At 43.7% G+C, this 15016-nt stretch overlaps 1 protein-coding gene and 1 pseudogene across 5 annotated transcripts in view; one reads left to right on the top strand and one right to left on the bottom strand.

Moving 5' to 3' along the window:
• Nucleotides 1–15016, bottom strand: part of LOC147750644 (uncharacterized) — a 176597-nt gene that overhangs the window by 46406 nt on the left and 115175 nt on the right. For 3 of the 5 annotated variants that reach the window (XM_086967251.1, XM_086967249.1, XM_086967247.1), the window contains one exon: nucleotides 11601–14985. The exons of the other annotated variants lie outside the window; for them this stretch is intronic. In XM_086967251.1, the coding sequence (XP_086823377.1) occupies nucleotides 14744–14985 (242 nt within the window). In that variant the 3' untranslated portion in view covers nucleotides 11601–14743. Of the gene's footprint in view, nucleotides 1–11600; nucleotides 14986–15016 lie in introns of those variants that run through there. 5 annotated transcript variants of the gene reach the window in all.
• Nucleotides 7865–14518, top strand: LOC147750645 (coiled-coil domain-containing protein 43 pseudogene; annotated as a pseudogene).

A 15016-nucleotide genomic window follows, 5' to 3' on the forward strand; every position in this document is an offset into this window, starting at 1 on the left:
CAAGTGAGCCTCAATACTTCTATATGAACCCAGGAGATCGGATGAGCAGGATTTGACACTGTACGGTGCAACAAGATGTCCACAATTCTCACCCTGAATATTCAGTTGTATTCAAAGGAGTCGCATCCGCCCATTTTGATCATACTAATGTTTGCTTCTGGGAGGCATTTCAGACCTCTCTAAGGTTTATTCGTCTCTGAGAGATGTCGAAGAGCCAATGCAAATTAACCTGCAGAAACTTCAGGCACTTTCTAAAAGTTACTTTTCCGTATTATTTATTTACAAAATCTGACTCCACCATTGAATTGGATGTTAATAACTATTAAACATAGTGGTTTTCCTTATTTTTCTAGCTGGTCCCATTGCAGAGATACATTATTATTAGTATTTTAATCTGTACTCTGGTTTTGTATATAGGACAGTTAGGCCTGCCATTGTAAAAATACCTTTGGGTGATAACCACTGTAATGACATGTTAACATTACATTTCTAGATGTCCTACTTTTAGGACACAGCCATTCACTCCGCCCTGTGTACTACAGGTGCTACATAAAGTTGACATTTATATTTAAAAGGGAAATTTATACCTGTCAAAAAGGGTCTATTTTGACTGGTCGGTTGTGCCAGAAAGCTGCCCTACCTTGTCACGGAGCATTGGACTGACTGAGCCCTCGACCTCGCCTCGTCCAGGTTTCCCTCCCGCCGCCGCTCGAGTCCCTCTCGCGGCCGCTGAGCGGAGGGAAACTACAACACCCAGCCTGCCCAGCGACCCGGAACAACATCCAGGGGTCATCGCGCCCGGAGGCGCTAGAAAATCCCGCCGTCCTCCGCGTCGCGGGACGCGAGCGGGACGCCCGGACTAAGCCCGGACAAAGGGCGGACAGTCTAAGACAGTCCAAGACTGGCCACGACTGGACTGGACCAGGACACTATCATCTGTTGCACCGTGAGTTATTTGCCGCAGTGTTTACTTGCTACTGACTGTGTATACGCGCAGGGGCTATTTAGCTACTCTTACTCTGTCTTCTTGATTAACCATGTCAAAGCAGAAAACACCTATTACCCCTGCCAATACCATGGAGAACTACCTAGTACACAGGGTGACAAAAATAATCAATGATCGGAGGTCCTCCCTAGGGCTTAATGATTCCCCTCCCTGCGCTCAAACAGAAGTGTCTTGCTTAATCGATCTGGACATAGAAGCTACGAATCTAAGTGATGCTGAAAACGTGGAAAATGTTGTTTGTTCAGCACTAAATGCTTCTATAAATGTTTTACAACCTGTTACAAATACTGAATCACTAACGGGAGATGAATCCAACCTGCACTGTAATGACTTAGTGTTAGTTGATGGCAGTATCACCCCGCCAACGCCAGTCCCTGCTCCAAGAGCAGTTAAGAGGTCCACTAAAGTTCCCTCTAAAAGACCAGGACTACGATCGAATAGTAAAAAACCATCAACTCCGCCTAACACTAAATACAAAAATGTAATTGATGACATAGCAGAGGAAGGGAGTAGCACTATAGATTGGGATGACTTGCTATCGAACAAATTTATGGGCATGTTAGAATCTAGGATTGTGCGAATAATTAAACCACTTATATCCAAAATAGATCACTTGTCCGACAAAGTACATAAACTGGAGTCCTTATTAAAAACAGCAAACGATAATATGGGGGACATTCCGAACTCGATCATAAGCAAAATAGATGAGCTCCAGGAAAATATGATTGAGAACGTAAAAGCTACATCTGCACCAACGCAGACTGGTGCTATTAGTGCCAAAAGTGATCTTACCAACCCCACTGTTGTAGTTCCCCCACCAACACAAGAGAATGGTTTTATATCTGACTCCCACCCTGAATCAAATCCTGTAGAGCTGATAGTGGAAGCGTCGCCTCTAGTTTTAGTACTTGCCAATGTCCCACTATTGAGAAAAGATCAGATTGAGACTCCAGACTCCCTTCTAAATAAATCATTGCAGTGGTTAGGTAATAATATTCAAGCAACTCCTTGGGGTAAAGAAAAGTTGTCTGAGGATTTGTTAACAGCAAGAAGAGTAAAGTGGATAGGGTCCAAACCCAAGAAATTTGCCGGGGATTGTGTGGTACTAAATCTGAAGGGTCCAGATGTATTGCCAGACATCCTACAAAATATTCTTCCACCCCAACGCAGAACGGCAGAAATAGTCCCGTTAACGCTAGACTTCTTCTACAGTAGAAGAGGCCTACTAGCAAAACCAAGTATCCTTAGAACCAAGTGGTCAGTGGTTGGATCTAGAAGGGCTAGGGGTGGACCTAGCGGTGACTGGGGGTTAAACTTGGAAAACTGCTTCTCGGCTTTATCTGATTTAAACGAATGTGATTGACTCGAAAGCCACGATCTAGTCTCTCATATTAGGCCGATGCAGCAAAAACATGTAGGAGATGGAAACATAAACTGCTCTAATCTGGTCAACCCGAATATAGAGAACCAGAAATCACCACACTTGGCATGTAATAACCCGGCTTCAAATGAGTTAAAGATAGCAACTGAAGTTTATATGTGTGCTACTGGGGCAAAAGAGACCAAGATTATCTCAAGGGAGGGAAAAACATCTCTATTAGAAGTGCCAACCAATGCAAGCGATCAGAAAGAAGATCAGTTATTAGATCAATGTAAAACTAATATACTATCCCTTGTATCATGGAATATTGCAGGCATAGCAAGCAAGATAAACACTCTGGAATGGGCTGAATATATTAACCAGCACGACATTATTATGCTGCAAGAAACCTGGTCTCTTACCCCAACATTCAAAGTGGGATATTTAAATTATCATATCCCGGCAACTAGAAACCGCCTCGGACGTCCTTCCGGAGGCTTGTTAATATGGGTACGACAATCCTTAAATGTCATCATAACACAACTATCAATACCATCAAATGACATTATGGCCCTTACTGTCAGATGGGATAACGGCCAAGAGCTCAGCATCTTTAACGTTTACGCCAGGGGAGTGGCTAGGGGTCAATCTTCTAATACTTTAGCAGTTTTAGAACTGAACATAGAATTATTACCACCACAAAATCAAATAGTAGTAGGTGGTGACTTCAATGTAACTTATGAGCCCCTGGGTGAGGAGGACAGGATTTTGTCTGAGGAAGAGGATGCCAAGTGGGGAATCCCCCAGTTGGATTTGCCTGCCATTAAAAAATGGAGTAATGTGGCAATTCAGTTAAAAAGTCTCTGCTTAGCCAGAGGGTTGAGAGCGGCAAATGGGCGCTCGCCATCCGATCTAGTAGGTAATAATACGTTTGATAATGGGCGATCATCTAGTAGAATTGATTATATATTAATAGATGTAAAATTTTGGAGCAAAATGCTAGACATGGTTGTAGAACCTAGACTAGAAAGCGATCATAATCCCCTAAAACTAACCTTTTTTTTCCACTGCAAGCCCTCACCGCATTCTAATGACAATGGAATGGTGACGCAGGATGTAGTATGTTCCAACAACCAGCGCCACCTCAAATGGAGAATGATGATAAAAGATAATGTAAAATTAGAGGCACTTAAAGTGTTAGTAGTAAATGAAGTAAACAATATCAAGTCCAAACAAGGGATGCCTAGCTTCCAAGACTACATGATGGAGGCCCATGACAAACTTTTCTCTAAATTGCAAAGTTTTTTTACCAAAAGAGTAGATCCTAGTAAAGAGGGTAAAACCCAACAGAGGCAAGGTTGGTATGACAAAAGTTGCAGATTGGCACGACTTAATTTGAGTTTAGAACTAAAAACAGGCAATGCAATAGCAATTAGGAGAGCAAGAGATGCATACAGACAAGCCCAAAAAAGGGCCAAGAAACGTTGGGATGAAGAAGGGTGGCAGGAATTGAAGGAAGCTTGCGCTGCCAAGGATTCCAAGCGCTTTTGGGCTATAGTAAAATGGGAGAGGGGAGGATTAGCTGCCCAGCCACAAAATAATGTCCCTATTAATAAATGGACTGAGTTTTTTAAACCACAGTATGCCCGCAACCCGGTCCATGCTTCTGTCCAACCTCCGCCATCTATTTTCTTTAAAAACCAAATATTCGATGAGAACGAAGTAACTAAAGCATTGGATGGCATAGCAGGAGGAAAAGCGCCAGGCATGGATGGCATCCCGGCCGACGTATTTTTGTCGGACCGGAATGCGTGGTGTTCATATTTCAAAATGCTGGCTAATGCTGTGGCAATGGGGGGGAAGTGCCCCACTCATGGAAGGGAGCAGAAATAATCCCCATATTTAAAAAAGGAGACAAAACACTAGCCCAAAACTACAGACCAATTAGTCTCATAGACACAGCGCAAAAATTGATGGGTCGACTAGTCCAGAATAAGTTACAACAATGGATTGACGACAAAAATATACTATCCCCATATCAGGCAGGGTTTCGCCCACTGACTAGTAGTGTTGACCAAGTTCTCTATTTCTTAACAATCTACTGGAGAAATGTCACACTCAAAAAGGGATCGTTGTACGCTGTCTTTGTAGACCTAAAAGCAGCCTTCGACCTAGTCCCCAGGGAAAAATTGTGGCAGACCCTGGCTGATGTAGGTCTAAGCCAGGAACTCATTACCCTCCTTGTCCGCCTCCATGACAATAACTTTGCCAAAATTAGATGGGGCAAGCAAGGTGAAGCCACAGATCCCTTCCCAGTAGAACGAGGAGTTAGACAAGGCTGTGTGCTAGCTCCAACACTATTTTCAATTTACATTAACGGAATTGTTGACCATCTAATGAAATCCCCAAGTGACGCCCCAATTATAGCAGGTCGCCACGTCCCAGTTCTAATGTTCGCGGACGATACGCTCCTACTTTCACGCACTCCGAGCGGTCTCCAGAAAGTGGTTGATGCCTTTGGGGAATTCTGTGATAGTAGAGGACTTGAATTGAATACCACTAAAACTAAATTCATGTGCCTAAACTATCAGTCCTCTTTCAAAGGAGTAATCAAATATAAAGGTACCCCTCTAGAGAAAGTGGACGCTTTTACCTATTTAGGCATCACCATGCAAGGAAACATGAAGTGGCAATCGCATATTGATAATACTCTATTAAAGTTTAACCAGCTTGCTGGTGCAGTAGCACTGAAACATCGCAAATCACTAACAAAGCCGGTTAAATCTGCACTAGAGATATACAATATGAAAGTATTAGGTGCCTGCTTGTATGGGTCTGAACTGTGGGGGTTTTCAAATCTGAGAGAATTGGGACGTGCAGAAAACAGGTTTTTGCGAGGGCTTGTTATGGTCCCACAAAGCACACCCATGCTCCCTCTGAAATTGGACCTTGGCAAGAAAAATATTGAGGATATAGCCAGACTACGGCCACTCCTATACTGGAGGCGCTTGATGGTGACACCAGAGCTGGGCCATTATGTTGAAGCTTTGAAGGATGTCGTTGAGTTTGACCGTTTCCACTGTATCAAATGGCTAAAAGAACTCAAGGGGCTTCTTGTATTGTTAAAATTGGATCATCTATGGGGAAACTATGATGTGGCTAGCTTTCCATCGAAAGCAAAATTGAAAGAACTGTACTGGGAAATGGTGTACGCAGTAACGTTTTGTAAAGGTTCCCAATCAGCATTGACAACTCGCTTCTGGGACATTAAAATGTATCCGTCCTGTGAAATATACTGGGATATTATAGAACGCCCTTACGACAGGAAATTGTATTTCCAATTCCGCATTGGAACCTTACCAGTAAATGCATTCAAAAAACATTGGTCTCCCATGTGGGATGATCATTGCTATTTTTGTAAGGACCAAATTGAACATATTTCCCATCTGCTGTTTTGCTGTCCACTATACGCTACCCCTAGACGTAAATGGCTGAAGCCAGTGTGCCAAAACATCGGCACACGTAGTCAATCAACAGCCTTGAGAATACTTGAAACGGATTGCTCCACACCTCTTGTAGTTGCCGTAGCTAAATTTCTTGCCTGGGCATGGTCAATACGCACACGCACTTTAAAGTCAAATGTGAATATATTATGAATTAGTGTTGTTCTACCAAATTATCCTATTGCATTGTATGAATTGTTCTTTTTTTATAGAAACTAATTGAATTTTAACTTTATAGTATTTATCATGTAATATTCGGCTGTCAAAATGTTTAATATGTGTTTTAAAATTATTTTTAAATATAGTATTTATTGTATTAGGGTTAGGAAGGATGCTTTTATGACAATTGTCGAATAAAGCTTTACAAATTGAATTGACTGGTCGCAGTGCATGTTTTGGATGTGGTGTAACGACCAGAGCTGCTGCCTTTTGCTCAATATCCTGTGATTCTGGGCAAATCATTTAATCTTCCTGTGCCTACCAAAAATAAATGTGTCCTTGTGTAATGCAACTGGTACTCGTATAAAGAACTCCAATACGTTTGGTTGAGTTTGCACTATATAAAACTGCTAAAAAAAACAACCTGTTAGTCTGGCTACAGCGGTAGGCCTGAGGCCATACTTGCACAACCACTATATGGCACAATATGTGCAGTCCGCTGTAGGCATTGAACTTCAAGGCTCTTGTTACACTTTGTACCATATACTAGGGGCTTGAAGGCAAGTTAAATATACCAATTAGGATTATGTCAATTCAACCATGGGTAATGTAGGAGCACAGGCACTTAATCAGACCCTCCCGGATTTCGCGGTTTGCCGCGAAATCGGCACTTTTGTAAAAATGCCGCGATTTTTACAAAAGTGGCCGCGAAATCGGCACTTTTGTAGAAATCGCAGCATTTTTACAAAAGAAAATGCATGCCGCTATATCCTGGGGGGTCGGAAAATGAATCGGTTATCATCCCGCTTCTTCCTGTTTGTGCATTGCACATACTGGGAGTAAGATGCTCGCGTCCTCTGGAGTGGTGATTCGGTTTCCCTTTGAAATATTATATAAAAAGCTAATCAGAAGCTCATCTCGGTCCCCAGATGTTTGGATGGTCTGATTCTTTGCCGGTGATCCAAAAAGGATCTCTGTTGGCGATTTCCTAGTGGATAAATGAGGTGTGCCAAAATACCCTCCCATTTTTGGCAAAGTAAATGAGCTGGTTTGCATGGTAATTTGGCAACCGGCATGATTTTCTACGACATGTGCACGAAAGATTCCATTGTATTGCCGCCATTGTCAAATGTCAAAACAATGTTTAGAACTGGTATTGGAACATGATCTGAGATGCTACATTAAGGACAACACCGAAGGAAATCTGAAAAATATTCCTTTGCACTGATAAGATATCATTTTGTCCCATAGGCCTAAAAAAGTCAGTGGTTACTACTTTTGAATGACTTTGGGTTATTGAATCAGATGGGTGCTGTTTGCTCAGGCCTGCAGCTGAGACATTTCCAGATGCCTCGAGTTACTTGTATTTCCTACTAAAATACCTCTGTGGTAAAAGAAACTCCAGCGCCGGCAGACACAGCTCTCGGAATCCCACAGCTGACAGACCATGCAGTCCACAGCACGCTACAGCTCACCGGATGCAAAAACCCACAGCACCTTACAGCAATCCAGGCATCCTGTAGTTTGCAGCTTCCTACAGCTCCGAGCACTACATCACAACAGCATCAACATCATTGATCTCACACAGCATGCAGTTCCTACCAACCCACAGCTCTCAGCATCTTGCAGCTCACTAAATCCCCAGACTAACAACTACTTACATCCCACAGGATCACTCCTGTTGTGCCCTGTAGACTAGAGGAGCATGCCATCCACAGCTCCAAGCATAGGCTTCGTACAGCTCAGTGTGTAATACAGCTCCAGTGGCTGTCAACAGGTCATCCACTGAAAAGGAGGCGAGGCTGGCTTGCAATCAGAGCACTGTCCCAGTAAAGAATGGAGTCGTCTGGCTTCCAGGAGTGGCTGGGACGGAGGCTAGACGCGCTGGAGATAGATAGCGCTGTGTACATAGCCTATATTCAGGGCCTGCTGCACGAAGAGGAGAGCGACAAGGACAGGCTGGATGCATTGCAGAGCGTTCTGGGTGCCTTCTTGGAGGAAGTTTCCTTAGACGATGTTTGTCAAGAATTTTTCACAAAATAGTGTGAAGCTGAAAAATCATCACAATCTCAGGAGAAGAAAGAAGATGAGATCAAAGCGATTGCAAGCATGATGGAGAAGCAGGCCCAGATTGTAGTAAAACCGAAGGAAATTTCAGAGAAGGAGAAACAGAGGAAGGCTGATGTCTTGGCACAGTACGCCAACATAACTGATGAAGAGGATGAAGTGGGTGAAGAGAAAGGAGCAGCTGCCACTGTGGCCATCCCTTTGGAAAAATCTCTCTTTAAAAATACAAATGTGGAAGATGTCCTCTGTGCAAGGAGGTTGGAAAACGAATCCCTTTGAGAGGAATCCCAGAAGAAGAAGGAGCAGGACAAGCAACAGAGAGAGAAGGATAAACTGGTTAAGCAAGAGCATAAGGAAAAGGCACGCAACATGGGACGCCTGTAATGCTGTTTTGCTGCCCTGGGCTGCTGATGGGCAGTCTTTTGCTTTTTGAGGGAAACGAAGTGTCTACATTGTAAATAAACCAAATATACATAGCTTCATGTTGTTAAATAACTAAAAAAAATAAGATATCTGTGTTTGTTGTAGGAAAAATGGCCAAATAAAATGCTGCAAAATTGCCGCTAAATTTCCATATTTGTGCCGCTAAATTTGCTAATCCATGCCGCTATCTCCTGGGGGGTCTGACTTAATTACTAGTTAGCAGGGTACATGGCACAGAGTGCTAAAGCCAGCAACAACTTAGGGTCCACTAAAAGGCAACAATCTCATGCTATCATGCAGAAAGAGCAGATTTCTGGCACAAACGTAAAAAAAAAAAATTATTGCCATTTTTAAAAACAATACATACCAGATCATGTAGAACAGTTAACGCCTCCACCGGTACAGGGGAGACAATAAGGATGAAGTATGTCTGACCCTACCCAGTGTTTATAACCAGTAAACTAGCAGGAACCCCCCATCTCCCCTCGCTTCCGCTTCCCAACCCATTGGCCTACAAAGATGCAAAAAAAAACAAAAACATTTTGCCACTGTGTTAATCGTATTCAGTTTTAGAATGGACAATCATTGGGACCGAAGGTCAGGGGCTGTTGCATCCCATTGATGTTCCCAACCCCTTACGGGCCCCGGAGACTTACTTGTGTTTCAGGGTCCAGGGATTGCAGTAGAGTCTCTGTCATCGCATCACATGCCATCAGGACCTCTTAAGCTTTCTCATCTCTCCTTGTCTTCTGCACCCGCCCACTCTACCGTATCCGTCTTCAAGGCCTTTCGCGTTTGAAGATGTGCACTTTTCCAATGTATGGCTATACGTCTCTTTGCCACTGTAAGGCCTAGTATGGTGTAGCGCCTACTAAGCTTCCTTTTCCGGTTCTCAGGGAGTAACTCCAATAAACATTTATCAACTGTGGGGAATATCCCAGCCCATCACCCTTATTAGCGGAGCTAAGACCTGAACCCAAAAGTAGACCAGGGCAGAGCATCAGCAAACCATATGTAAGTATCTGCCTCTCGTTCTCGCATTTAGGGCATCCCGTCCTCTAGAGGGGAAGATAGAGTGCCACCTTTTTGGGGTTAAGTATCATATGGACTATATTATTTTGGATCATCTTGAACCGAACACATATTGGATTCGATCTTTCCTCTCAGGCAGAACACAAAGAATAAGACTCCTGCCCTTGCTCTCCGAACCAAAAGAGATCAGATACGGAGTACTCCAAGGATCCTCCCTCAGCCCCCACTCTTCAACATCTACATGGCCCCCCTCGTAACCATCGTCAGAAACCACGGACTCAACATACGTCGACACCCAGCTCAACCTCTGCCTCACCAAGGAAGCTGACGTCACCAGGCGCAATTTTCATGAAGGGATGAAAGACGTCGCAACCTGGATGAGCAACAGCTGCCTGAAGCTCAACTCCGAGAAAACAGAAGTCTGCATCCTCTGCTCCACCCCCTTCACATGGGACAACACCTGGTGGCCTCCCGCCCACGGAAACCAACTAACCCCAACGGACCACGCACGCAGCCTCGGCATTATACTCTACTCTTCACTCACCATGAACCGCCAGATCAACGCCTTGTCCTCCACATGCTTCAACATCCTCTGCATACTTCGCAAGACCTTCAAATAGCTCCTCCCCGATGCCAGGAAGACCCTCACCGACACATTCATCACCAGCAGACTCGACTACAGAAACAATCTCTCTGCCCGAAATCAACAAAATACTCCTCCACAAACTCCAGACTGTCCATAACGCCGTAGCCAGAATTATCATCGACATCCCACAACATGACCACATCACTCAACACCTCTGCGACCTCCACTGGCTTCCAGTCGAAAAAAGAATAGCCTTCAAACTGCTCACAGATGCCTACAAAGCCTTCCATTACACTAGACCCCAAAACCTCAACATTCGATTTTCCTTCCATGGCCCCAAGAGAAACCTCCTCCCTGCCCACCTCACCCAAGCCACGGTCCCCCCCATCCACAGGGCAAGAGAATGGGGCAGATCCTTCTCCTACCTCGCAGCCAAGACAGGGCACTGGTGGGCCTGCTTCTCTGATCTCTCTCATGCAGCTCCTGAATAGTGATCCCAGTAGCGGTAAGGGGGAGCACCTTGGGAAGTGTGGGGGGTGGAAGGAAGGGGTGTGCGGATGGAAACAGGTGCACGAGGAAAGAAAGAACAGGCTGGAGTGCCTGATTGGGTGGGATGAAGCACTTGTGGGACAGGAGAATGGGCTGTGGTAAAGCATTTGAATATAACCACATGTGATGAATAGTGGAATGTTTACCGAATGCAGAATGAGTTTGTGAACCACTGTAGAGGGTCGTTAGTTGGCAGGTTGGAGAGGGAAGGCGTATTGTTGATGGTGCCGAATATTGAGGTCCTATCTTCAAGAATAAACTGTATATGTACAACTTACCTCAAAAACAATTATCTTCTTACTATGTACTATGATCGAATGGAGCAAAGGGAGCATCAAAGAAGACAGTAGTATCGCAGCAGTACACAATTGAATCTTAGAGAATAGGCTGATCCTCGAGACAGCAAATTGAACTGCAGGAGCTGGGGGTGTCAGGAGTCATCAGGTGTTTCTACGAAGGTGGTGAAGGAGGCACAATGAAGACACTAATGGGGGGGATTTGCTTCCCGCCACCCTAACATGTCCATGGGAAGGGTGAGGCAGTGCAGGTATTACTGCCCAGGACCTCCTTGCTATGTGGATGGAAGCATATGGGCTGTTCGGTAGGCCTGGTATTGTGCCAGCAGTTCCTTTCTATCTTAAATAGGGCAGAAGTTCAAAAAAAGAAAGTCGGGGACTAACCAAGTTAGGCAGTGTTAGAAATTGAGTCTCAGTTGGCAGAGGTATGCACCCTGTTCCAGTAGGGACCACAATCCTAGTTAGGGTAAGTCACAACACAATCCTAAATTATCCTGTGCTCACCCTCCGGTAGCTTGGCACAGAGCACACAGGCTTAACTTAGAAGGCAATGTGTTAAGTATTTGTGCAATACCCCCATACAACACAGTAAATACACACAAAAAATACTCCACAACAGTTTAGAAAAACTGAGAATCTTTATCGGAGTAAAACAAGCCCAAAATGATCAGAATCCGTCAAGCAGAAGTCGAGATATTGAATTTTGGAGAAATAAATGCAATGACGCGCTTAGAAGCAGGTAACGCTAATATGGTTACTTTAGAACATGAGAGACCAGTTCAAATCCAAAGTTCAGGCCAACTGCGATGGAGTGCTGGCCGGCTATAGGGACCCATTAGGGCCAGCTGAACACAGTACCTCAGACCCAGGGGTGCAGTGACGGTTTGCGCCATCCGTCGGCTGTTCCCAGAGACTATGCGAGGCTTCGCATCATCAGTTTCGAGAGCTGTCAGCTGTGCAGTGAGGCTTTGCGTTGCTTCACGTTGGATTTGGCAGAAACCCAGCTGCAGAACCCACTTCTAAGGCCCAGAACTTAGAGGGGCACTACAGGCAAGGGTAGGACTCACACAAGGTCCAGTCCAGCAGAACTGCAGGAAGTCTTTTGCGTCCCTGAGACTTCAGAAACAGGAGGCAAGCAAACAAGCCCTTGGAAAACACCTTGGAGGGGAGTCGAGGAGCAGCAGGGCAACAAGCAGGAAAGTTGTCCTTCCAGAAAAGCAATCCAGTTGAGTCTGCTGGGCAGCACCGCAGTCCACTGGCAGAGGCTCAGTTCAACATTTAGAAGTGTCTCATTTGATGGGGTCAGAGACCCAATACTTAAATGAATGCTCCTTTGATATGAGGGAAACTGCAAAGAGTAGTTTTTAAGTACACCAGTATATCTTTCAAACCAGCCCTCACTCCAGACTACCAGTGAGGGATCATCAGTCTTTTCTGTGGGGTCAGACCTCTACCCTCTAAAGTATCAGGGCGAGCACCTTCCTCCCATCTGCCCAGGAACACCCATTGGAATGCAGATTAATGCATATGGGGAGCTAAATAACACCCAGCCCTTCCTGTGTCTGTCCAGAAGGGATGCACCAAGGGAACTGTCACCTAGCCATGATGTGCATTAGAAACAGGCTGTAAGGCACACAGAACAGTAAGAGCAGAGAAATGTCCACTTTCTGAAAGTGGTATTTCTAAAATAGTAATGTTAAATCTGACATTACCAGTAAAGAGGATTGGCAAGATTGAGTACAAGAACTCTATGCTGTTGGCTTGAGTTTTGACAATGCTGTTTGTCACACAGAATGTGGATTTGTTTTTTCTTGCGAACATTATTCAAAGCGATTTGGTTCTTGGGTCTTCTCCCCATTTGTCAGTTTTTCTTGTCATATAATGTCAATGCTATAAGTGCACAATGTGCTGTGATTTCAGAGCATCTAGGGGTGTTTTAATTGCAGGTTAGGTAGTAGAAGTTAAACATCTTAATGTCAATTTTTAGATTTTAGTAAATGTGTTTCTATGAATATTTACTTAGATTCAATGAATACCAAAAATGTCACCATGTGTTTCTGCAAAAAAAAAGCTTCTAAGTAGAACCTTGGAGCATCTCTGTACAATATTAGGGACCTGTAAGACACTGTTTAAAGTATGCATCTCTTTCTGGATTTGCTAGCAGTAAATTCCTTAACCAGATCAGAAAAATCTATTTCTTGGAGCATTTCTGACTCAATACTCAGCAGAGCCAGAGATTTGTGTCTGGCTTTTAGCATTTGATTACGTAGCTCATTTTTTTTTTATGAGCTTCAACTTTGAAAAGGACCTTTCACCACTACATTTTGTGACCATCATCGACAAGACTATTCGCAGTGCAATTTCAATGTTAGGGAAAGTGTTCTCTAGTTTTTATTTTCCTGTTAAGACAAGACATTGAAATTATTTAATTTTTGTGTACAGGATAATGTTTGAAATGCTGGCATTCCTTGATGATAACAGATTTGTTCAGGTCTTTATAGTACAAAGAGGCAAGCTTTTCACACCATCCTACGATTTCTTTAGTGTTCATGTTTTTTAATTCTATAAAGAAGCCAAACCGATTATTTAGGTCTCATTATGCTTCACTTCGCCGTGTTAAACCATCAATCAATTTAGAAAAGGGGGTGGTGATGAACAGAGTGTCTGAATTAAGCAGACCACTCTTACCCAGTCCAAAGATCAGGGCTTGATCCATCACCGTTATTTATCTCACTGCCCCATCCCAGCTCAGAACCTGGCTATATGCAAATCAGTCTGTCCCTGGCCCAGTGCATCATGGGAACAGGGCAGACTAAACTACCAAGCCAATTCTTCACCAGAAAGGAGACAAGCTACCGGGGACCGGTTTCTGGCATTTCAGCCGTCTTCGGCCCGGCTTGCTTGAATCCTGATGGAGCAGTGAGAAAGGGACTCATGTCTGAGTATACCCTGCCACACCTATAGTGGCCAAAAACGATTTAGAAAAGGGGGTGGTGATGAAAAAAATAAAAAAATAAAAAATAAACCATCAATCAAAGCGTCCATGACCAGTAAGTATGCTTCTACCTTAAATTTGTTCCGTCCTTCAAGTACGGTGTCACTAGAGGGTTCTTCAAACCGAGTTTGTCTACTGCTTCGTTGTTTTGTATGCTTTCCAAAATCACTGTATGAGTATCAGGAGCTTTTGCCTTGCATTCATAGTCATCAAATTGGGCTCTCAACTCTTGGACATAAGCATTAAAAGATTGGATAATGTTGACTGCAACAGATAGATTAACATTTTTTTTGTACAGTCTTGCTTGTTCCGTTGAAAAGCATCAGGTTGTCATTCCAGAGAATGGTAAAAAAAGGGTTTCCAGCTTGCCCATTTTTTTAAGGAGACTAAGTGCATCATGCATGGTATCTTTTGACTGAATGTGATCATTTGTCAGTGAATCAAGAGCAACTGCCACTGCATGCATACAAGAGAGAGACATAAATACCTGGACACATTAACAGAACAATCAGGACAAACAAAGAACTAGTATACTATCCTAACAATGCTGCTTTGCTTGCATCATATATCAATTAACATACTTTGGGTATCTGAACAGCAGAATGAGAAATTCACACCAAATCATGCCATCTTACAAGTGAGTACATCAAATCTGAGCCTTTTACTAAGGACGGTTGCACTTAGACCAGACCACACTAGTCTTTTCAAGTGTAAATAACAAGTTAATGAGTTAGTAGGTTTCAGATGACTGTAAAGGTAAAAATCATTTAAATACATATATGAATCAGTTCTTCAGGTGAGATATTGCCTCCTGTTAGCAAAACTACCACTGTTTTCCCAGTTATGTCAGGTATTTTATTTTTTAATACTGCGGCATATGCTGCTGCCCCAGACGGTTCAACTACGAATCCTGCCCGATACAGAAGTGACACACCCTCTACTATTTCCTCATCGGAGACAAGTATCACCTCTTCTACATGCTCCTTGCAGATTCTAAATGTGTTGGTGCCTATGAAGAAAAAAAAAACAGGTCATGCCAC

Source organism: Lissotriton vulgaris, chromosome 1_1 (genome assembly GCF_964263255.1).
Source record: "Lissotriton vulgaris chromosome 1_1, aLisVul1.2, whole genome shotgun sequence".
In the NCBI taxonomy this organism is placed as follows: Eukaryota; Metazoa; Chordata; class Amphibia; order Caudata; family Salamandridae; genus Lissotriton; species Lissotriton vulgaris.